The 25,932-nt window shown below is 34.4% G+C and overlaps 1 protein-coding gene across 1 annotated transcript in view; it reads right to left on the bottom strand.

The window, feature by feature from the left end:
* Positions 1–25,343, bottom strand: part of LOC126885572 (neuronal acetylcholine receptor subunit alpha-7-like) — a 360,582-nt gene extending 335,239 nt beyond the window's left edge. Inside the window, exons 1-2 of the mRNA XM_050652162.1 lie at positions 25,309–25,343; positions 24,356–24,539 (exon numbers count right to left, since the gene is read on the bottom strand). Of these exons, the coding sequence (XP_050508119.1) occupies positions 24,356–24,539; positions 25,309–25,343 (219 nt within the window). The remainder of the gene's footprint in view (positions 1–24,355; positions 24,540–25,308) is intronic.
* Positions 25,344–25,932: the final 589 nt, after the last annotated feature.

A 25,932-nucleotide genomic window follows, 5' to 3' on the forward strand; every position in this document is an offset into this window, starting at 1 on the left:
TTTGGGCTACGGCCTTGACAATTATCCAGCAACCAGGACCAATATGATTGGCCAATATAATTAAAAGTGCGTAAAAAGTTGCCGAGCTGTGAAACCAGGAGTCGCTTTTTCGAACTTGCACGGTCCCAATAGTGTCGGAGGAGTATATTTGCGGACGGACAGACAGTTATGAAACCGGAAGTATATAGGGTGAGGCAGATAACTGGCCTATTAGAAATATATCGAGAACTAAATGCAACAGAATTATGAATATTGGAGTGAAGGGGTTTTGAAGAGTGATCTACTTAATGAAAATATTTTCACCTATTTGCTACTTCTGGTCAGACTGGAAGTTGCTTATAACTTCGCTTTTTTAAATGGGACACCCTGTACATTTTTACATTTTTGGATGCTCCTCGATGTCTTCTTTCTTAAAATATGAGGTTTTATAATATTGTAACAAAAACGAGCGTTCGGGTATTTATTTACGACTTTATTATTTATTTATACAAGTTTACTTTACAAACTTTAGCTTAAGACTAAACTCTATTTACAAAAATTATGCCTTATATATCCTAGTCGTTATTCTCGATCATTCCGGGCTAAGCCAGCTCTCCGACTATCGTGTGACCTTCCAAAAACCGCGCGTCGGTTCCACGTATAGCGTGCTTCGATCTAGACTTTTCTCGGCTTACGTCTTGCGGCCGGTGACTCATTGTTTTGCTACATTGCTCCCCTCTTAAGATCTGAGCGTCCCGATCAGCAACTCTAGATGAAGGCCCAGGATGGCGGAATCTACACGACTCTCCAGCTTTGCATACACCCTTCAAGAAGAAATAACAGTCTACTGTCTTTGAAGGATCCGACATCTTCGGGTTCATGCAACACACAGTAATTCGTACGCCAGTTTCTCTGAAGACCACTTCAAGCATGCTTCTCACAATCTTCCAATCCAGATTTTCTACTGCATGGCCTATTTTTGGTAAAGCCAAATCTTTGATGTCATAATTACACACGATTTTCTTCAAATTAGTTAGAGCACGCCATATGTTCTCGTAGCTTGGCGTGTCCGTATAAGACTTCCTGGTCACCATATACAGCAAAGATCGAGGACCATCTTTCAATCTCAGTACTCTTCCAAGTTTAGGTTGTTGATTTCTTAACTCGTCCAGGCGGCCGAACTTTCTATTGAATACGGACGAGATTCCTTTAGTCATCTCGAGGTCTTGGGCAACACAGTGGGCTAGAGAGACGTTTTCTGGAACACCAAACAGATCTTGCTGAACTTCTGTGGTCACGCCGAATCTAGCACTCTTTCTTCTTCTTCTTCAGGTGCCATCTCCGCTACGGAGGTTGGCAATCATCATAGCTATTTTAATTTTTGAGGCAGTAGCTCTAAATAGTTGTTTTGAGCTGCATCCAAACCATTCTCTCAGGTTCTTCAGCCATGAAATTCGTCTTCTGCCGATGCTTCTTCTGCCATCTATCTTTCCCTGCATTATGAGTCGCAGGATGCCATACTTCTCGCCCCGCATCACATGTCCGAGGTACTGTAGTTTTCTTTCTTTAATTGTCAGTTCAACTTCCTTCTCTTTACCTATTCTTCTCAGTACTTCATTGTTCGTAACTCTATCTACCCAGGAAACCCTCATAATTCTTCTATACGTCCACATTTCAAAGGCGTTAAGTCGTCTCATTGTCTCTACATTTAACGTCCATGATTCCAGTCCATAGTATAGTACACTATATGCGTAGCATTTTGTTAGGCGTACTTTAAGAGCTAATGTTAAATCTTTACTACATAGGACCTTTTTCATTTTCATAAAATTAGAACGTGCTTTCTCGATTCTGACTTTGATTTCTGCAGTGTAGTCATTATTTTCGGTTATAAGTGTCCCTAGGTAAGTGTACTTTTTTACTCTTTCGATCTTCTGGCCCTCTACTATCAAGATTTCGTTAGTATTATGGTTGTTTTTACTAATTTTCATAAACTTTGTCTTTTTGATATTGAGAGAGAGTCCGTACTCCCTACTACACCTTACTATTTTACTCATGAGTATTTGCAGGTCTTGTAAATTATCGGCTATTATTACTGTATCATCTGCATATCTGATGTTGTTAACTAAGACTCCATTTACTCTTATGCCGACTGTTTCATCTTCCAGAGTTTCTCGCATTACCTCTTCAGAATAAGCGTTAAATAATAGAGGTGATAGTATGCAGCCTTGCCTGACTCCTCTTTTTATTTCCATTTCTTCAGATGTTTCTGTTTCAATTCTTAGCTCTCTTTCTCGCTGCGTAATTTGAAAGCACTCTTTCTCGCTGCGTAATTTGACATAAATTGATTAAAACTTGGCTGTGCGGTGTCTTTCATCTCCTGTTGGAGGACTCGGGCTTCTTCTGTTTCATTTGAGCCAGCATATGGTGCAAGACGATTTATGTGAATAACTTTTGGTTTACCGTTTGGCAACTTCTTAATTCTGTATATTACGTCATTTATTTTCTTTTTAACTTCATACGGACCTTCCCATTGTCTTTGCAGTTTAGGACACAAGCCGCGACGACGTTGTGGATTATAAAGCCAGACAAGATCACCTACTTCGAAGCTTTCATTCTTGCATCGAGAATCATATTGATCTTTCATTCTGTCACTGGCTATCTGGATGTGTTGTCGGGCAAATTCATGAATGTTGTTCATTCGTAACTTCAGGCGGTCGACGTATTTTTCGCCTGCAACATGTTCCTGGGAAGGTCTGCAGCCAAGCTCTAGGTCGCAGGGCAAACGAACTTCACGATCCAACATCAGGCAGGTTGGTGTTTGACCTGTAGTTTCATTTACGGCCGAGCGGTATGCCATCAGGAATAAATGAATGTGTTGGTCCCAATCTCGCTGATGTTCAGACACAACTTTGGACAAGTGTTTACCCATCGTTCGGTTCATCCTCTCGACCATTCCATCTGATTGAGGATGCAGGGGTGTTGTTCTGGTCTTATTGGCACCAATCAATTTACAAACGTTTTGGAAAAGAGCTGACTCAAAGTTCCGCCCTTGGTCGGAGTGGATCTCCAAGGGAACACCAAATCGGCTGAAGAATTCTCTAACAAGTACCTCTGTAACGGTAGCAGCTTCTTGATTTGGTAATGCATAGGCCTCGGTCCATTTCGTAAAATAATCCATGGCTACCAGGATGTATTTATTTCCAGCATCAGTTTCTGGAAATGGACCTGCAATGTCGATTGCTACTCTTTCCATAGGACTGCCAACATTATACTGTCTCATGGGTGCTCTCTTTTTACCAACTGGACCATTACCGGATGAACACAGTTCACATTTCTGGCACCATCTTCTTACATCATCTTTACAGTTCACCCAATAGAACCGTTCTCGAACCTTTGGCAGAGTCTTCGTAATACCAAAGTGTCCACCTGATGTACCGTCATGCAACTGACGCAATACTTCTGACACTTTACTTTTAGGTACAATCAACTGAAGTTTAGATTCTGTACCATCATCGTTCTCAAAGGTTCTGTACAGAAGATCATCTTTTAGTATCAGGCAATTCCATTGGCTCCAGTAGGCCTTGACTTCCGGACTACATGCACTAATGTTTTGCCAACTAGGTCTCTCACCTCGACGCATCCAATCCAATACTCTTTTTAAACATGGATCATCTTCTTGGGCGTGTTGTAACTGTTGGGGCTGCCATTGTTCATTAACTACGGTGGTTCGTCTCACGGGGCAAAATCGTTCCTCTACTTTAAGCCGGTGATTACAACTTTCACCGCATGGCCGTATCGAGGAAGCATCTGTATTTGAACGAACTCTTCCAGCCCTCTTCACGCGTCTCTTCGGCATCGTGTCACGAATCACCTTCCGTACCATTTCCACCAAACGTTCATCTTTTCTCTTATCGCCTTTTTCCACGGCTATTACTCGATTGTTTCGTGAAGCTTGGCTAGCTGCTTCGTGTTCCAAGGCAATAAGTGCTTCATCTAAAACTTTCGGTCTTGCTAGTCGTAAAGCTTTCTGTAGTTCACTATCTTTCAGCCCATTGACAAAGGTATCTACCGCAATTTCTTCTAAAATACTGTCCGGCGCCTCCGGATAAGCCAACCGCACCACACGAGCAACATCTGCTTCAAATTCTTGCAGATTCTCACTGGCTCGTTGACTTCTACTTCGCAGTTGTGCTTTGTATACTTGTTGTAGATCAGTGGCGGCTCGTACCACTTTAAGAAGGTAGTGCCACAACTCGGGCAGCCGCCAAAATTTTTAGTGACGGATTCACGATATTGTCAAAAAAAGGTATACTGACAACAAAAACTAAAAAAAAATATGCGCGGATACTTTTATCTTATGTATATATCTTAAGTTTATTGATCTGAGGTGCCAAGCAATTGTCCAACATTGATCAAAACAGTTCCGTAAATTAATTAATAATAAAAACCTCTTAACCTACCACCAGCATTTACTGCTGATAGTGCTTGAAAATTGTTATTACGATTTAGTCTCTATTTACCAATTTATAAAAATAATACTATTTCATTATTCACACACATACACAAATTTTTGTAATGTCACTTTTAAAGTTTACGATATATGAAGTTCATTCTTCTATTTTTTGGTTGCAAAGTTTTCAATGACTTTATAATTAAAATTATCAATACAATTTACAAAATGCTTTTCTGCAGATAGCATACCTAAAGCACTAGGTTTCGATGTAAACATCGAAAAACAGCGTTCTGCTTCAGATGTTGATATAGGAATGGTAACTAAAATACTTAAAAGTTTAATAGTTTCTTTAAATGTGCTTTTTAAACCTTCCCTCTACAATAAAACCGATAGCGAAACAGCCCCAGAGGTAGTACTTAATTCGTCTCGCTAATACAGTACCTACTTCTAATTCAGTTTTAAACCGAGTTTTGCTTAAAAATTAAAATTGTCTCCATGGTTCATTAAGAAATGATTCGGAGAACCGATGCTTATAAGCAGAAAACTTCTCCGACATAAATAAATTAGAAGCAACTAAATGTCCGGAGAAGGTAGACCTTTGAAAGATCTGGTACTTTGAATAATATGAACCTTTAAGTCGTTGTCTAATTCGGCGCTAAAATTGACCAGCTCCTTAAATATGCCTCTATTTTCTGAATTTTCTTTTTCGTCGTGACCTCTTAAAGCTAACTCGAAAGCTCCACAACACCTTATAACATTTGTAGTTTTTTTTTCTAGCGAAAAACCACCAAAAAATTTTTTTAAATACTAATCTTTACTGTCAGTTAATAAATTAAACTTAATAAATAATCAAAATATTATCAAAATACCCACGATCATGATGCACTAAAAGTTTAATTATAAATACAAAAACTTTTTAACAGAAAATATACATAATAAAAGCGACAAACCAGCACGTAAAGAAACTCAAAATAAATAGACCTGGCTTCATACCCTCGTGCCTGGCACAGAGATTCTAATGTTAAGGTATACTAATAGTCCAATATAGCTCTTTCTCTGTCACTTACATATAATGCTCGTAAAATCTTTCTCTCTTTACTCGTGCCAGTACTGACTTCGGCGCGAAGGAGATTCTCCTGTCGAATGCTCTCCGCTGTCGGCAGGGATTATATTGCGCCCATAGTTGCCATATTTTATATAATTTACGAAGATCAAAAGAAATACACACAAAAAAATTAATAGGAACTAAAAAGTTTTGAAGATAAAAAATATGTTTATGGATAGTTAGCAAGGTAGTGCCATGGCTCTATGGCACTACCTCACGGGCCGCCACTGTTGTAGATGAGCATCTCCATAGCGTTTTTCTAGACGAGTGAACAAGGTCTGGTAACATTTTTCTTGAACCTTAGGAATTGACCTTAAGATATCTGCAGCATCACCTCGTAAAGCAGCAGTCAAGGAAACAGCCTTTTCTTGTTCGGTCCAATGATTGGCGGTCGCAATAGCTTCAAATTGTTTAAGGTATATAGACCAAGAGGACTTTCCATCAAATGTTGGTAATTTGAATCTCATATTATGCGACATTTCTTCTCTCGGTAGTTCATCTTTCACTACAGGATCTAAAGCTACTGCATGAACTGACGGTTGCACTTTTGTATCGGTTATCATGCTCTCTAATTCTTTGATCTTCTCTTCTACGGCCAAAACTACTGCATTAACTGAAGGTAGAACTTTCGTATTGGTTACCATAGTCTCTAGTTGTTTGATCTTCTCTTCTAACACTTCTTTATTGTCGTCTACACTTTTCTGTATCTTATCGAATGTTCTAGAAACTTCTTCAAATTTCTCATTGTTCTGTTTACAAACTTCTTCAAGTTTTTCGTTGTTTTGCCTACAGACCTCTTTAAAAGTTTCATCAATCTTTTGAGAAACACTTTCGAATTTCTCATTGTTTTGACTACATACGTCTTTAATTATTTGAGAAGTCTCATCGAATCTTTTAGCAACATTTTCGAATTTATCGTCGCTTTTTCTAGAAGTTTCATCGATCGTATCAGAAACAGTTTTTAATTTCGGTAAGATTACTTGTTCTGCTGACTGGAAGTGGAACGTCTCTGGGTCATCTCCGTTCTTCGTGAGGACATCCTTGTAGGACTATCTTGCACCCACTGCTGTCTAATTCGTACTCTTCTAATTGTTCACGGAGCTGCTTTATGGTCAGTTCTTGTAGCAACATCTTTGGTCGGCACACACGTACTTTTCAAAATGTCTTAAGTCTTTCCGAATACCGAACAATCAACGCACTTCAATTATTCCCGACGAATAAAGTTCAAAAGTCTTTTAAAAGTCTTTCCGAATACCGAACAATTAACGCACTCCGATTATTCCCGACGAATAAAGTTCAAAATTCTTTTTTTTCACTTTTCATTTATTTACACTCCACACCGTTAACACCACTGTAACAAAAACGAGCGTTCGGGTATTTATTTACGACTTTATTATTTATTTATACAAGTTTACTTTACAAACTTTAGCTTAAGACTAAACTCTATTTACAAAAATTATGCCTTATATATCCTAGTCGTTATTCTCGATCATTCCGGGCTAAGCCAGCTCTCCGCCTATCGTGTGACCTTCCAAAAACCGCGCGTCGGTTCCACGTATAGCGTGCTTCGATCTAGACTTTTCTCGGCTTACGTCTTGCGGCCGGTGACTCATTGTTTTGCTACAATATTATACAGGGTAGTTTAAAAGATAGTTACGTTTTTTCTAAATTTCGTAGCAATATTCACACCCTGTAGAATTGTAGCAGTTTGACAACAAAAACTCTGTTTATGTTTAAATGGTTTTTAGTGTAGTCTACTATTCTCAAGAATTGTTAGTATAGCTAATTTTTTAATTTTAGTACACAGGGTTGGTCGAAACTCGGAGAGAATATTTTCTGAGTTTTCTTAAAAGGAACACCCTATATTTTAGTATTGTCATAAAATGATACTTTATGATACTTTTTTATTTATTAAGCATTCCCTATACCTAACTTCTTTTATTTGTGCTTAATTGTTAATTGAACCAACAATCTTAATTACGTAGTTATTTTGATAGCTCAACCATTATTGCTAATTTTAAGGATCAGTCTAGATTAATATGTATTCATTTCCGAAAAATTATTTGTGATTGAATATTTTCACGGCCAACCTAATAAAATTTCACGTATTTTTGTTACACTTAATATTTGGCTTGAATCATCCATAACTCACAATTTAAAGCAGTTAGGTATAGGGAATGCTCAAGAAATAAAAAAGTACCATAAAATATCATTACCTTAAAATACTAAAATACAGGGTGTTCCATTTAAGAAAACTCAGAAAATACTCATTCCGAGTTTCGACCAACGCTGTATACTAAAATTAAAAAATTAGCTATACTAACAATTAATAACAATAATAGACTATATTAAAAACCATTTGAACATAAATAGAGTTTTCGGTGTCAAACTAATACAATTCTACAAGGTGTGAGTATTGCTACGAAATTAAAAAAAACGTAATTATCTTTTAAACTACCCTGTATAATATTACAAAACCTCATATTTTAAGAAAGAAGACATCGAGGAGAATCCAAAAATTTAAAAATATACAGAGTGTCCTATTTAAAAAAAACGAAGTTATAAGCAACTTCCGGTATAACCGGAAGTACCAAATAGATGAAAATATTTTCATTGAATGGATCACTCTTCAAAACCCCTTTATTCCGATTTTCATAATCCTGTTGCCTTTAGTTCTCGAGATATTTCTAATAGGATTTTTATCTGCCTCACCCTGTATATTTGTTCTCGTCTTGCGAAGTTGCGTCGAATAATATATCGCCTGTACTATTCCGGTGAATTTAAGTTTTAATAAAAATTAATTAATAAAAGCATAAAGTAATATTTTTAAGTATTGTTTGGTTTTATGTTAATGTTTATTTATTGAACTTTGACACATTATTTATTTCTAAGGCGCTACGATGTTCGACGGGTCAGCTAGTATAAAATAAATATACAAAGTGGTTAAAAAGTTATGAAACAAATAATAAAATAACAAAATAGATAAAACACCCAGTAACTTTGTTTTAGATGAAGTAAAACCCATCAAGTATTTTTGACACCGCCTAAGTGTCCCCTTTCTACAGTTAACTTATGTTACTTTCCCAATTAAACACCGTGTATACCTACGCAGATAGTATTTTGGAATCATTATTTATCGATCTTGTAAATGTATCCTCCTTACCTCCTTGTCAACAATGACTGAGCTTTGCGTCTCAGCTTTATCTGTAATTTATAGACGGTATGTACCGTCGTGACTGATACAATTAATAGAGAAACAGGCACACAATTAAGCAGCTAGGCCGCAACAGCAATTTCTCTCCTGTATGGCCGAATTCACTTACATGCCAGGCTAATATTAATCAATCAATTAAGCGAAGAGTTGTTGTAGGAAAAATGACTAGACAAAAGGGACGACCGGTACTCAATATTGAAACATGTTTAAGAAAATCAAATTTTCAGTAATAAAACAAACAAGCTGAAAATACGAGCATTATCATAACGAAAACTTTGTTTATTTACGTATCTAAATTCATAATATGGAAAATTTCTATTGTGAAAAGTTGTTTAGTATTAAATGCTATGTTTTAATATGCAATTATATCCTAATTTAAATATTGTGAACTATAATGGTACTCTATTCTCGAACGAAATTCATATTTTTTGACATACCTCGAATAAAATTAATAAAATTTGATATATGATGATTGTATCTTAGATTTTAGAACATGCAGATCTTTTTATGAAGAATAACTATTCTTCGTAAAATTAATAATAAAAGAGTTATGAATGAAAATGATATTGGTATCCGTAATTTGAGGAAAATTTTCAAATATTTTTTTTTTATCTTTAGAAGGATGTTCAAGTAATAATTGCATATTAGAACATAGATATTAACTCCAAACAACTTTTTATAATAACACTTTTCAATATTGTGAAAAATAAAGATACTTTATTCTTGATCGAACTTCATATTTTTTGACATACCTCGTATAATATAGATTTGATATCTAATAAAAATAAATAAATACAAAATATAGCTATTTGTATAACAAGGGAGGAAAGTGCTACTTTTCCTCCCGAGAATGAAGTTTCAAGAATGAATTCAAGGAAGGAAAAGGCACTTTACTCCCATGTTATACATATGGTTTTTCCACCTTCCTCAAATAACAAGTCATTTTTTCATTTTTACTTCATTTATTTATGTAACTAACCAACAAAATTTATTAGAACTAAAACAAACAAGTAGGTACAATATATGGAGGCCTACACAGAGGAGAGGAATCGAGATAGGACGACCTTGAAATTTTTGTACACGATTTTGCCTGTTTGCTTGGTTTCTCGCTAGGGCGGCGGTGGCGTAGAGATAGATGCTACTTTTGCATTGGAGTGAATGTGAAAATTTCGAAAATAATTAATTATTCGTAGTTAATATAAGATTATTGGTTTTGGTGGTTAATATTATTTAAATATTAGTGCCAAGAAAGCTTACACTAAAAGAACTTGCTTCGTACCGGGATTTATATCGAGTTATCGTTCCGATAAAAAATTCAAAAGGGAACTTAATGAAGTTAATAAAGACTTTTTATAAATATTTGTCTTTATGTTATTTATAACGTTCATGGATTATACCTATTCGTTTGTATGTTATTTCCTTCGGTGTAAATAAAATTTGTGCCTATTATTGGTTTTTATTTTAACCTGAAAATTATAGTGATAATAGTAGGAGGATCTTGGAAAGTTTTTCTGTCGAAACAATGCATTTTTGAGACAAAATATTTCACAAAAATTAACATTAATTTTATAAAAGTCAGACTATCGTCTGCGTAGTTTATAGACATATATTTTTATTAACTAAATTTAAACATCTGATAGGTAAGCTTTCAGAATATAGATAAATGATAGTATTCAAAAGAAAAAGCAGTTTAAATTTTGATAAAAAGAATAATTAAAAAAAAATTGATCAATAAACATCAAATTATTTAAATAATTTTTTAAACTTTTTAAAAACAATTACGTACACTTAAGTCAATTTTTTCAACTAACAAACTTTTTGATATCAGTTACAAAGATATTAAAAAATTAATTTGCAGTTGAAATACCATTGGTATATAAATGTGGCAGTTAGAATGTGACAAAATATTTCCGCTTCAAAATAAGCTGTCCTACATATTAAAGTAATGACGTTGATTGAGGTATTGGATCAATATTTCAATCAACGGTAATGACAAATTTAAATTTGATGTCACATCTCCATCTACAATGGTATAAAAAGAATACACTTTTTACCACACGTCGATATGTTATAAGGTTAAAATAATTTATTTTTGGCTTAAAACATATTCAGCTACAATCCACCAATAAACTAATGTCTAATTACGCTAAAAACAAAATAAAATGAGTTAAATATTAAATAAGTCCATAAGTCCTTGCGCCTCTAGCGGCGATTGCTGAAAGTTGAATTAGAGGTTGAAAAGTTATCCCACAAACGATGCATTGCGTTTCCACTCCTTCTTACAGATCTCCATAGTACAATATAACTGTCAACTGTCAAATATAAGTCAAATTGTTAATGTAAACATTGGTAAATCAAAGTAACAATTTACTGTTTTTTACCATTCTGCAAAATACAGGGTATTTTATAAATAAACGTTAAAATCTAAAGATACTTACGTAATAGAAAATAGATATTGTACAGGGCGTCAATAAGTTATATTTCATGAATGAAATACTATGACGTCACTTTCACTTTTCTTCCCTAGGGAGGAAAAGTACAACTTTGCTCCCTACAATCAGGTCCGGAAAAGTATACTTTCGGTAGAGGTAGGTGGAAAAACAGTTTTCCTTGAAAATAGTGAACTGTAATTTAACATTACATTAACATAAATAAATAAAATTTGTTTATCTGACATGTCAATTTTATGTTGACGTTTAGTTGCGTCAAACGAAAACAAAGTACAGTTGACGTTTCTATGTCGGAAGAAAATGACAATTTAAAGGAGGCTTGTGACGTCACAATGACGACTTTGAGGTCGGATATCTCGAAGATGGTTAGAGATAGCTAAATGCCGTTTTCAGATTTGGATTCAAAAGACAAAACTACATAGGAATCCATCGCTAGGTGGCCTATAGATATTTCAGGAGCGGCAACGCAATAACACACACACTTTTGCGAATTTATAAACGAAAAGTTTTCGATGAAAATTTTTGTCGAATTAAATTTGTTTACTGTTTTTATTGAACTGGTTGTACTGGTTCAATGGTAAGAGCAGGTATATCGACTTAAAATGTTATCTACAAAAATATTAATAATAATAATGGAAAATTTAATCGTAGTTTTATATGTTGTACTTATAGGTCTGGATCCCGCGTATGAAAAAAAAGTTGATTAATAGCAAGCTGAAAATTTGTGAATAGCTTAAGGGTGTCTGGTCGGACAAACTTTGATATACGGGAACACTGGAACAGGGGCAGATTTAATTGTGGAACAGGTTAAAAATTTGAAACGGTCAGCCCACGAAAACGGCACATTTATTTTGTCCGACAGAACAGACCTCAACTCTCCGAACAGAGATTAAACTCTCATGCAAAAATCAGACTGCTATTTATCACCAAATGGTCGTTTTAATGAGTGGAACATGTAGAATATGTCAAATGACAGGAATTATGACAGGTGATAAATAGCAGTCTGATTTTTGCATGAGAGTTTAATCTCTCTTCGGAGAGTTTAAGTCTGTTCTGTCGGACAAAATAAATGTGTCGTTTTCGTGGTCTGACCGTTCCAAATTTTTAACCTGTTCCACAATTAAAACTGCCCCTGTTCCAGTGTTCCCATATATCAAAGTTTATCCGACTAGATACCCTTAATCTATTAACAAATTTTCAGCTTGCTATTAATAAACTTTTTTTCATACGCGGGATCCAGACCTATTATGTTCAGCCGGGATCTGTTTTGAATTGGACAATTTTCTAGGAGTCTATTTTTTGCTGGAAACCCTCCAGCAGGTAGCTTGAATCAATAATCACGATCGCAAACGTTCTTAACTTTTATTTAATAAAATCTGCATTTTTTTTGCTTTTTGCGCCCATATTTTCGCCTATAATTCGAGAGATATTCCTGATATAAAAAAAATTACAACGAAAAAATTTCGTTTTGCAATTTTACGTATCAATTGACTGGCTAGAGATTGAAAATTTATTATGAAAATGAAGGATAGTTTTAGATCAGAAAATCTAAAGACTTCTACCGTTGGAAGGAAGTTCTGGTGACAACCCAAACTTGTGCCTTTTAAAATTTACTATACAAACGAACGATAAATGAAAGACGACTAGGTAGAATGTAAGACTGAATTCCAATCTCGGTAAAATTTCATCGAATCTTGGTTCCTTGTACTCAGATAAATAGATGTATTGTGGAATGTAATCTTAGATTCCCGTAGTCTTCTTTAATTTATCGTTTGTTTGTCTTGCAAATTTTAGAAGGCGCGAATTTGGGTTGTTATCAGATATTTCTTGATATTCCGCGTGAAAAAACAAAATGTATGGAATTGACAGATAGTTACTTCAGAAAGATAGAAACGTTTAAATAAGTAGAAATAGAAGAAGCAAAATCGTACGAGTTAGAAATGTTAGAGAAATCCTAGTATCTTGGTCCAGGTCCTAGAAGCTGAAGCACCTAGGAGGAGGAGTACCTAGGAGCAATAATATCACGCAAACCGAACATTAAAAAAGACTTACAAGATAAAATAATGGCAAGTAATCAAAGTGTACACGCGCTTAATGGAATGTTGCAAAGCAAGTTTTTATCAAGAAAGCTATACAAAATAACTTACTATATAGCCAACAATAACATACTGCAGCGTGACATAGACAATGACAAAAAGTGAACAAAATTTACTGGAGATCTGGGAAATGAAAATCCTCAGGAAGATATATGGAGGAATAATAAAGGAAAGTATAAGAAGATCAAAGGATGAGTTAAAGGAATTATACAACTAAACTAATATAATAAAGATACAGAGACTTAGATGGCGAGGAAAGAAAGGGGCTAGAAGGCCAGAAAAAAATAAATAACTGGAAATAGTGAAGAACAATCATGTATCAAGACAGAGAAAATCTCAGTACATAAAGAAAAGTGGAAATAAAGAAAGAACAAACGTTTTAAGTCATTCTCTTCCTAAAACCAATAGAGAAGCACTCCTATATCAAAAAAGACACTAATGTATTGGCATTTGCGGATGATATGTGTTGCTGCTAAGGGGGAAAAGAACTGCAGGAGATAGTACAGAGAATATTAAAAGTAGCGAAGAAAATGGGACTGTATAATGAAACCAAAACAAAATGTATGTAATGGACAGGCACGGTTATTACAGAAAAGGGGAAAAGTTTAAAGTAAAAGAAGAAGAAGAAATAAAAACGTACGAATTCGAAATGGTAGAAAGATTTATGTAACTAGGAGCAATAATATCACGTAAACCGAACATTAAAAAATAAATACAAGCTGGACTAATGGCAGGCATTAGAAGTGCAGTAGAAGTTTTTAAAGGAATGTTGAAAAGCAAGTTTATGTAAGAAAGCTGTACAAAACAGCTATACAACCAATAGTAAGCTACTCCAGTGAGACATGAACAATGACAAAAAATGAACAACATTTACTGGTGATCTGGGAAATGAAAATCCGCAGGAAGATAAATGGAGGAATAATAAAGAACAGTAAATAAATAAGATCATATGATGAGTCAAAGGAATTATACAACCAACCTAATACAATAGGAGTAATAAAGGCACAGAGACTCAGATAGCGAGGTCACTTAGAAAGGATGCCGAACAAAAGGACTTCAAAAAGTGTATTAAACTGCACTATGGCCTCAAAAGAAAGAAAAAGAAGCCGAAAAAATAGCTGGAAATAAGAGGTGTAAAAAGATATGGAAATAATGGGGCTATAAGGCCAGAAAAGAAAAATAAATAACTGAAAGGAGTGGAGAAAAATCACATATTAAACCAGCGCAGATCTCAGCACCCAAAAAAAGTGAAAACGAAGAAATAACAAAACCTTTTAAACCATGGGTCTCTAAGGCATTGCTATTGTATATTTTATACTGAATGTGGAAGATATTTTACATTTTATTAAAAAAAAGTTAAACCTAAATTAAAATGCAATAAAGTAAACTAAAAACGCAGTGATATTATTAATGATATAAGAAAGGTCGTTTAAAAAAGTTAATATGGTATAATAGCTCGTGCTTCCTCGCGAATATTTATTAGGAGCCGCCTCTTGAGTTCAGCCTCGCAATTTGTGACTTCCTAGAACAAAGCTCTAGTGCTCGTAAACACCGCCGCACCGCACAGGATAACGCCAAAAAAGAACCTAATAATAGAGGATGTTTAAAGACAAAAGAAAATGTGCTACACGATGAAAATTACGGACTGGGACGTTTCGCCGTCGCCGTTTCGCCGTCGCCTTTTCGCCGTCGCCATTTCGCCGTCGAGCCACTTCGCCGTCGGCCGTTTCGCCGTCGAGCCAGTTCGCCGTCGGCCGTTTCGCCGTCGCCGTCCCTGCATTGGTTAAGTTAACAAGAACGTGATAACATACTAACTTTTTTTATACTAAATGTCGCAAGAACGTGATAACGTACTAACTTTTTTTTATACTAAATGTCAGTGTAAATAAAATGCTGATGTTGCTAGTAAAACCAAGTTATATTTTTGTATTCAACTATACATTGTTTTCGTCTGAAAAATAAAATATTTACTGATTTCAATTTCAATTGTTTTTACTGCATCAAAAATAAAAAATATCATTATGCAAAAGTGATAGTATATAATCGTTCGAAAACCATTCAAAACTTATATACAAGTAATGATCATCCCGAAATTAAAATTACGAATGCTAACAACGAAATGGCGACGGCGAAATGGCTCGATGGCGAAACGGCGACGGCGAAATGGCGACGGCGAAACGGCGACGGCGAAATGTCCTAGTCCCTGAAAATTAGCTATGAAAACTATGAAAGCTACTCGATGAATATTGCTGCGGAAAGCGCGAAACTGTCTCGCGTGTGTGCAACGAGTATGACGAGGGATGGTACGAAATGACCGATTTGGCTTGGACAATACACGACTCCAGTGTATTGTTTTCAGATGAATTTCAGAAGTTTCTTTCCTACGGGCTGAGACAAACGGAGAGCATGGCGATGTCCAGGCGAGTGATATTCTCAGGCATATGTTGCCGAGCGATTTCCATTTGGTGGAGGATCAGTTATGACATGGGGAGGAATATCGTTTGACGCTCGCACGGAGTTAATCTTTATCGTGAATAGGTCATTGACTGCTCACAGGTACCTCACACAGGTTCCAGTAGATAATGTTTTACCAAGTTATTCTTGAGACGCGATAAAAAGACTCAAGACTCAATTCAAACAAGACGTGATAAAAACAACAGATGTTAATGACAAATGGAACATGATACAAAAAACGTTAGCAGAGGCAGGAATAAAGATATTGCAGACAAAAATAAGAAAAAAACAGAGATGGATGACTTCAGAAATCCTAGAGCTAATGAAGGAAAGAAGGAAACATAAAGGCAGGAGTAAGGCAAAATACAAGGAAATACAGAGATTAATCGGAAAAGAAAATAAAAGAGGCCAAATCCACCTGGCTGGTAAATCAATGCAGTGAAATAGAAGAATATTCTACAAAAGTATGATAGCTTTAACATGCATAAGAAAATAAAGGAAATCACAAATACACAGCGAGAAAGAAAGATGGCCTTCTAAAAGATATAAATGGAAAAATTATTATAGAAGTCAAAGAGAAATTAAAAAAGTAGAAGACATACATAACAGATCGTTTGAAGGATAATAGATAAGAACCGGAAGAAATCGACAGCGAAACGGGACCAGAGATCATAATGGAGGAAATCGAACAAGCGAACATTGAATGCGAAACGCAAAAAACGGAAAAACTGTAGGTCCAGACGAAATACTTGAGGAATTATTGAAATGTCTAGACGATGAAACTCTACCTGTACTACTGGATCTGATAAATGAAGTATATAAAACCGGAAAAATCCTTCAGGAATTTTTGGTGTCCACCTTTGTAACAATACCAAAAACAATATATGCCAAAGATTGTTCGGACTATAGGACAATATCACTAATAAGCCATATCCTCAAAATATTTCTAAAGGTGATTCATGGAAGATTATACAGAAAGCTAGAAGATGATATGGATGATACCCAATTTGGGTTCCGCAAAGGACTTTAAACAAGAGAGGCATCATTGTTTGCATGCGTTTAATGTCCTCTCTCAAAGATGCTTAGATGTGAACCTGGATATTTATTCCTGTTTCATCGATCTGAAAAAGCGTTCGACAGGGTCCGACATGAAAAACTAATAGAATTATTGAAAAACACAGATATAGACAGACGAAATTTACGAATGATCATCATTCTCTATTGGAATCAAAAGGCCAATATAAAGATCGAATAACAAGAATCAGAGAATATTGATATTAAGAGAGGAGTAAGACAGGGTTGTGTTCTGTCGCCATTATTGTTTAACGTGTACAGTGAAGCCATATTTCAGGAAGCGATAGCGGAGCTAAGTGATGGAATCTCTATAAACGGAAGAATAGTAAATTATATAAGATTCGCTGATGACACCGTTATAATGGCAGACACCCTGGAGTCGCTACAAGAATTTCTAAATAGAATTAACGATTATTGCATTCGATACGGACTAAAAATAAACAAGGAAAAAACTAAATTTATGATTGTCTCAAAAACACAACATGGACATGAAAGGTTAATGATAGAGCAAACCCAAATAGAAAAAGTAAAGACATACACATATCTGGGAATCTGGGTTGATGACAAAATGACCAAAGCAAAGAAATTAAAGTCCGAATTGAAACTGCAAGGTAAGCATTTATAAAAATGAAGACACTGCTTACAAACAAAGACCTTCAGTTGCCTCTCAGATTGAGGGCTCTAAGATGCTAAATATTTTCTATATTACTATACGGAATGGAAGCTTGGACATTGAAGAGACAACACATAAGAAAAATAGAAGCGTTCGAAATGTGGTGTTACAGAAAATTATTGAATATTCAGTGGGTTCAAAGGATTACCAATGTTGAAGTGCTACGACGTTTAAATAAGGAGTTAGAAATTATGAACAGCATAAAAACTAGAAAACTGGAATATTTGGGTCACATTACCAGAGGACAAAAATATGAGTTGCTGAGAATTATTATGCAAGGAAGGATCCAAGAAAAAAGAAGCATGGGAAGAAGACGCATTCCCTGGCTGAGGATCCTTAGAGAATGGTTTAACTGTAGTTCATTACAACTGTTCAGAGCAGCAGCCAACCAAGTGACCATAGCCATTATGATATCCAACCTCCGATAGGAGAGGGAACTTTAAGAAGAAGAAGAAGTTATTCTTTAAGACGACGCAACATGTATGCATGATAATACACGGCCACACACTGCTTGAATAGTTACTGAGTATCTTCATAGAGAGAAAACACGAAAGAAGGTAGAATAATGTATGGAAAAAAGTGTGTGACACTGAAGGTTAAGATGTTTTTCGAATATTTGCTATACTGAAACCTAAATGCGTGGAAATATTTTAAATTTTACTTGTAAAAAAGTGTTAAACCTAAATTAAAATGCAATAAAGTAAAGTAAAAACGCAGTGATATTATTAATGATATAAGAAAGGTCGTTTAAAAAAGTTAATATGGTATAATAGCTCGTGCTTCCTCGCGAATATTTATTAGGAGCCGCCTCTTGAGTTCAGCCTCGCAATTTGTGACTTCCTAGAACAAAGCTCTAGTGCTCGTAAACACCGCCGCACCGCACAGGATAACGCTAAAAAAGAACCTAATAATAGAGGATGTTTAAAGACAAAAGAAAACGTGCTACACGATGAAAGTTAGGAAACTTGAATTAGTAGTAATCCGATAATATGACAATCTCGAGAATTACCAAAATTATAAAGCGCCTTGGAATATTAGATTGAATGGGGGAGGGTTGTAGGAATTAGTTTTCTCCTGTGTGTTCTATACTTAATTTATTTTGGGATCATGATCATTGCTTGCCGTATCCGTGCCTTCGCTTCAATTTAATTTGAATGGTATATTTTCCAGGAGTGAAGACACAAAACCGCACAATCTATTTAATTGTCAAATTTTAGGAAGATAAGTGATAAATATAAATGACGTGAAAAATATAAAACTCACTTTTTATGCTAAGATTAGCCCTAGAAAGATATGACTGGCGCACACAATATTCCAACTACAAAAGAGCTGACATAAAAACATATTACTTAATGAAAAAATGTATTTTCATTTTGTAGTCCAAGTAATGAAGCTTAAAACAGGACAAAACCTCGCAATTTTTACACAATAGATCGACTTTATCGAAAGTGTTAGTGTTATATCGAAAAAATCAATGTTTTTAATAAGTTTTCGGCTAATAACTCCAAAAGTTTTAGTTTTATCAAAACAACTTTGCTTACCAAAAATTTACCTTTTAAAAAAATGAGCAAAACCATTCCTTTTGGATTTCTTTAAGACCAATAGTAATCGAGCTATACTTTATTATATGTTAGCTCTTCTTCGTTAAATGCTAAATATTGTAGTTTCAAAGTCAAAAGACGGGAAAACTATGCATTTTTCGAGGATAACTTGTTCAAACTAATTTAAAGTACACATCTATCTAAGTATACATCTATCTCCAGAAATAAAAAAGTCTCTAAAAAAAATAGCTCAAAAATTAAGTGACTTATAATGAAAATAATGTCAGTCCCTATTTTTTTCAGCGAAAAAGTGATCGAAATTAACCCCGTAATCACCACCCTAGTTAAAATTAGTCATTGACCTTATCTGGTCTTCTTTATTTATGTATTATTAATAGGTTCTAGAAGTTTTACCGGCTTAGAATAATTAGTTTTAAAAAAACTGGAGTTAAAAGCGAATAACACATTTTTGTAGTTTGCAAAAAATGGCTTTTTCTTCAGAATAGAAAGATTAGCATCAGTGATATGAAAAAATGTTTAACTATAGAATTGTAGCTTATTTAATTTCTAAGAACTTGGTTTGCAAAAATTTTTTCTACGGCAAAAATTGGGTGAGTTATTGATAATTAAAATTTGTAATACTATGACAAAACCACCATTACCAACCATTTCAAAGTCACCTTTTTTGCGACTGAGAATTTTAAAAAGATTTAATATTAATAGGCTTATAGATATTATAGAAACCTACAAAATTCTTTTTTACCAAACTTTCTAAGATAAAAAATAAAAAAGTTACGGTTAAGCAATCAATATATTTAAAAAAAAAGGATAGATCCAATTGGAAGCATAATAATGTAAGTTGGCCGTGATTTTAGTCATTAGTCTTATTCACCCTTCTTTGTTTATGTATTATTAATAGATTCTATAAGGTTGATTGGCTTAGAATGATCAGTTTTTAAAAAACTGGAGTTAAAAACGAATAACGAATTTTTGTAGTTTGGTAAAAAATGCCATTTTCTTCAGAATAGAAAGATTACCATTAGAGATACGAAAAATGGTTGAGAATGAAATTGTAGCTTATTTAATTCCCAAGAACTCGGTTTAAAAAAATTTTTTCTACGGCAAAAATTGAGTGAATCGTAAATGAGTATATCGAAAAACATTGATTTTTTCGACTTAAAACTAACACTTTCGATAGCGAATAAATCGAAAACTATTGATTTTATCAAAAAAATGTATAGAACGTTTTTTGCTTAGAATGAATATTTTTATCAACTTTTGTGGTCTAAATATAATAAAAAATTTCCACCCCCGACATGGGGTGGCAACCACCCCCATGGTAAGAGCGCCTTTCGACATCATATATATTTTGATCCTTGGACTATCCACTAGTTATTCTCAAATTTTCAAGCAAATCGATCGATTCTGTAAAAATTGCGAGGTGAAAAGCTTCGGTTCCTGGACTATTGATGGAAAATAAAATTATAGTTTTATTTTGAAATATTGACACCACACACCCGTATTGACAGGGTGACACAAACTTATGTTTTTTTTAAATAGAACATCATGTTTTCATTGTTAAACTATCGGGTTTTGTAATATTATACGAGGCAGTTTAAAACATAATTACGTTTTTTTGTTAATTTCGTAACAACATTCACACCCTGTAGAATTGTAGTATTTTGATATCAAAATTTCTATTTATGTTCAAACGATTTTTAACATAGTCTATTATTGTAAGGCGCAAAAGGTCGCGCCAATGTGTTTTAAGTGCATTATTCATTTTTTTCGAATCCTGAGAAAACTAATAAGTATGTTTGAAAAATTTAAACGGAGAATGAAATATTGCATTATTACCGAGGGCTGAGAGTCCCTTAGAATAACCGCTTGTTTTGAATGAGATATTTGAAAATTAAAATCACACTAAATTTTTTCTTTCCTTTCACCCTTGTACCTTATTAAAATAAACATTACAGAAGTTTTCAGGGAATTTCGGCCCTCGGTAAGAACATAATCTTTCATTCTGCGTTTAAATGTTTCAAAAATAGTTATTAGTTTTCTCAGGATTCGAAAAAAATGAATGCATTTAAAACACATTAATTACACATTAAAACACAAAAACATTATTTTTTCGTAAATGGAACTTCCTGTATTTTAGTATTGCATTGAAATGATATTTTATGGTACTTTTTTATGTCTCAAACCTTCCCCATACCTAAGAGCTTTAATTTGTGAGTTATTACTAAAAGTAAGTAGTATTAATTAAAAACAGAGTAAAATTACGTGAAATTTTATTAGGTGGACGTGAAAATATTCAAATTTAATCAAACTAATTTTTCAAAAAAAAATACATAGATATTAATCTAGACTGATCCTTAATAATTTATTAATATTGGATGAGCTATCAAAATACCTACGTAGTTAAGATAATTTTGTGCGTAAAATAGTAATAAAAACATACCAAAATATTCTACCTAGTTGGCTATGACACTAAATTTGCTTAAACATTTGACATTATACTATTTTTATATTTCCAGTTGCTTTGTTACCATTACTAATATGAATGTTTTTAATGAGGGGCTGATTAATATGCTTTTTGTGCTAGAAGATTATAACACAAAACGTGCAACTAGCAATAAGAATTTATCATCAGCAATTCCCTGATAGTCGACAACCAAGAAGAGAAACTACTTTTGAAAGTATACTAAAACGGCTTCAACATTCAACATTAATTTTGGAGTACTAGTGAATGGCCAAAATAAGAGAAGTGAAGAAGTAACGGAGCTAATACTAGCAGGCAACAAAACCTACTGGATATATCATAGGCTTATGAAGGACAAGGACTTATCCAGAAATACAAAACTGAAAATATACTGAGTTAAAATGAGACCAGTAGTTACGTACGTAGCTGAGACAATGGACAATGTGCCACACAGAAAAAGATGAAGAAAAATTAAGAATATTCGAAAATAAAATCCTCAGACGGATTAAGGGCCCGATAAAAATGGACAGCGGAGAAATGAGAAGAAGAATGAGCCATGAACTAATGACATAATGAAGGGAGAAGATATAGTTATAGTCAGAGTAAGATAATATATAGTCAGAAACTGAAAGACCAAGGGGAAGACCCAATGAGAGATGGGAGGAACAGGTTATGAGAGATATCAAAATTCTGGAAGTGAGAAACTGGAGGGAACTATGCACATATCGAAATGAGTGGAAGAAAATTGTAACGAAAGCCAAGTCATACAACAAACTTTGACAACACACAAGTGGAATGCGGAGTGATTCACCGCATTAAGCGAATCAGAGAGCTCTAAGTAAGAGCGGCAAACATTCCATCCGAAATGAAAAGCCCTGATGATGAACTTTTTTTCCTCATCTCTTAAGACAAACGAGTAATTTTACTAATGCCCCACTCTGTTGTATAGATAATATTTTATAATGTATACCTTATACAGAGTGGCCCAAAAGTCTGGAAACTTCTAAATTGCTAGTCATAATTGTACAAAATTTGAGGTACACTTATTTTTGGATACGGAGATTCCATATTTGATATTTGCAATGTTGCCAGATTTGCCTTTTTCTTATATTGTTGGTAACTTTGGTTTTTCAAATTCATCACCCTGTATATTCAGTCATTATTGAAATCTCCTATTCAATACGAGTTCAACCATATGTAACACTTATGATTTTATGTAGTCTGGAAAGTCTTAAATACATAAAACAGAAGTCTGGCAACGCCTAATTGTCTCAATAAATTTTTTAATGCTAACTATTTTCAACTACATTAAAACGTAACAATTGAGATAGATTCCAACATTTTTTAACATAATGGTTACTTTATCAAGTGTTCAAAATATGCTCCATTTGTGAGTTGACAGTACCCTAATCGATGGTAGAATTCGTCTACCACATTTCACCATGATTGTGTAGAAATTAATCGAGATTTATCGAAAATTCGTTGCCTCAGCTCTGCAAGACTTGCTGGTTTAGTTTTGTAAACTGAATTTTTCAAGTACATATCCCCAATAAAAATAATCTTTGAAATCAAGTGAACGTGGAGGCCATTCAATTCTACCTCGTCTACCAATCCATCGTCCGGGAAATATCTCATCTAAATAACGTCGAACATTTACACCAAAATAAGCTGGAGCTCCATCTTGCTGAAACCATATCTGATTAAAATTGGCCCCAAACAAGTTTCTCAGTGTAGGTACAATTTCATTACTAAGTAACATTTCGTAACTATCTGACGTTAAATTTCCTTCGATAAAAAATTGCCCAATTAACTGAGTACCTACTATACCTGACCATACATTTAATTTTTGTGTTCTTAGAGTATGGTTTTCACGCATCCAGTGTGGATTTACGTCACTCCAGTACCTTAAATTGTGTCGATTTACACTTTCACACAGTGTAAAGGTTGCTTCATCGGAAAAACATATTCTATTAACGAAATTTTCATCATTTTCAATTTTATCCATCATTACCTCAGTAAACTGTAATCTACGATCGAAGTCATCTTCACTTAATTCTTGCAATTAGTTAATTTTGTATGGTTTAAATTTATTCTTACGTGAAGATGTATATGGATCTTCAACAAAACTTTGCATTATATCTAAAGTTTTGTTGTCATTCATAACGCTTTTCGGCCTTCGGTATCTACCTTTTACTTCTCCAGATTCCTCAAATCGCTTTACAGTTTTTTTGTACCGTCGCCTTATGAATATGAGAACGGTTTGGGAAAGTATCATTAAACAAGTTGGCTACTTCACAATAAGATCTTTTTCTGACACCATACTCTCTCATCATTAGAATAGTAATTCTTTCTTTTTCGTTAAGAGCCATTTTAGAGAAGCAATTTATCTTGCAGAACTTTTCAAAATACAACTACTGTCAGTTTTAGTCAATAAATGTAAAGGGCGAACCAATGTCAAAATCACAGCATTCTACATTTAAATATTTAAATTTGTTAAAATCTACATATTATTTTGCACTGTTTTATGTATTTAAGACCTTCCAGAGTACATAAAATCGTAAGTGTTACATATGGTTAAACTTGTATTGAATGGGAGATTCCAATAATGACTAAATACAGGGTGATGAATTGGAAAAACCAAAGTTACTAATAATATAAGAAAACGACAAATCTGGCAACATTGCAAATATCAAATATGGAATCTCCGTATCCCAAAATAGGTGTACATCAAATTTTATACGATTATGACTAGCAATTTACGAGATAATTGGCCGTTTCCAGACTTTTGGGCCACTGTATATGTAAAATAAAATCTATTGTACAATTCTACTCACCTGATATCCATCATAAGTCCAAGAGGCCCATTTCATTTGGCAGCTTTGTAAATCGAATGGAAAATATTCTACATTTATATCACAGGAAGATCTGTAAATCCCATGGCTTAACCAAACGACTTCTCCTGTATTTGACACTATAACGTTGGTATTAATTACTGACGACTGGAATTGGGGATCGGCACTATAACAATAAAAAATTTATAAAGTTATTGGTTCTAAAAAATATGATAAAGACTAAAGAATATTTATTATTTCAAAACTTACTATTGAAGTAAAAACTTCCAATGTAAAATGGTACATTCATTTTTATTTTAAATTTTAAAAATTATTTAAATGAAGTAATAAAAAAACATCACAACGTTTTCAGTCCAATTAGACCATCATCAGTGAGAACGTCTAAGTACATTAGTATATGGACAACAATGGGACATAAGACCGTTAAATTACATGATTTAAGTATTTAAAATAATAAACATGACGACATTAAGTCGATATTAAAGGAATTAAAATTATTAAGGGCATATACCTAATAGTCAGGTCAGGACACGTCGCAAGACGTGTTCAGACGTAGTCAGAGAGACAACAGCTGAATAAAGAAGATTTTGGAGTGGCGGCCAAAAGCAGACAAGCGAAGTCGTGGAAGACCACCTACCAGATGGACCGACGACATTAGAAGACGACAGAGAAGGGTTAAGACATCTTGAGGAGGCCTATGTCCGACAGTGGACAAATTTGGCTGTGTGATGATGAAAGGGATATACACATCCCTGCTCAGAAAGCACGTGGCACTATGGTGACAGGCGAATACCAACTATGGTGATTAATGGAGTTGGTCCGGTGAAGTTAGTCTTCACCTCTCACCATGTTGATACCTGGTTTTTGGGCAGTTATGTGTACATCCCCTGAATAATATGTAATATTTCCACATCGACTTAGTTTCATTATGTTACCCCAGAGAACGGTAGTTCTCGCCAGTAGCGTACATCCCTCTACACGCGACACTATATTTATATAAGCAAAGTTTTCGATTCTGCCAACCTGACTGGATTGAAAAATTAACCAAATCCCATCTTAAGGTTTAGGAAAAGACCAGCCAATCGATATATCAACCATACATTTTGGTCCAAGGATGTTGGTTTTACGGCCCTCCCCATTTGGAGTCTGTTTTTCGTTTTGGTCATCAAAATTGGCAAAATTCTCAAAAATTTGTAAAATTTTAGTCCGGGCTCTACGGCTTCTGATAGTATTGATCGTTTTTTCTCTAACGCATGTCCAATTTTGAAAATCGGTTATACCGTTCAAAAGTTACCGAGCTAAGAACGGTCCTAGCCGGGTAAGATCATGAAAAATGTCCCCAACTCGATTCGAATTTCATATAGGTCACAGTTTAGCACATTTTCTGACATTTTTAGCCCCTAGGTGGTCACGTGACCCACCTAGAGCCTAATTAGGCTTTTTATGTTTTTATTTTTTATCTCAGCCCCATCGAGAGCTAGCGAAAAACTTTAAATAAAAACGTTATAAGTTTCAAAAAGTTCTGCCCGAAATTTTTTTATATTTTTTGGCGGCAAATT

Source organism: Diabrotica virgifera, chromosome 5, assembly GCF_917563875.1.
Source record: "Diabrotica virgifera virgifera chromosome 5, PGI_DIABVI_V3a".
Classification (NCBI taxonomy): domain Eukaryota; kingdom Metazoa; phylum Arthropoda; class Insecta; order Coleoptera; family Chrysomelidae; genus Diabrotica; species Diabrotica virgifera.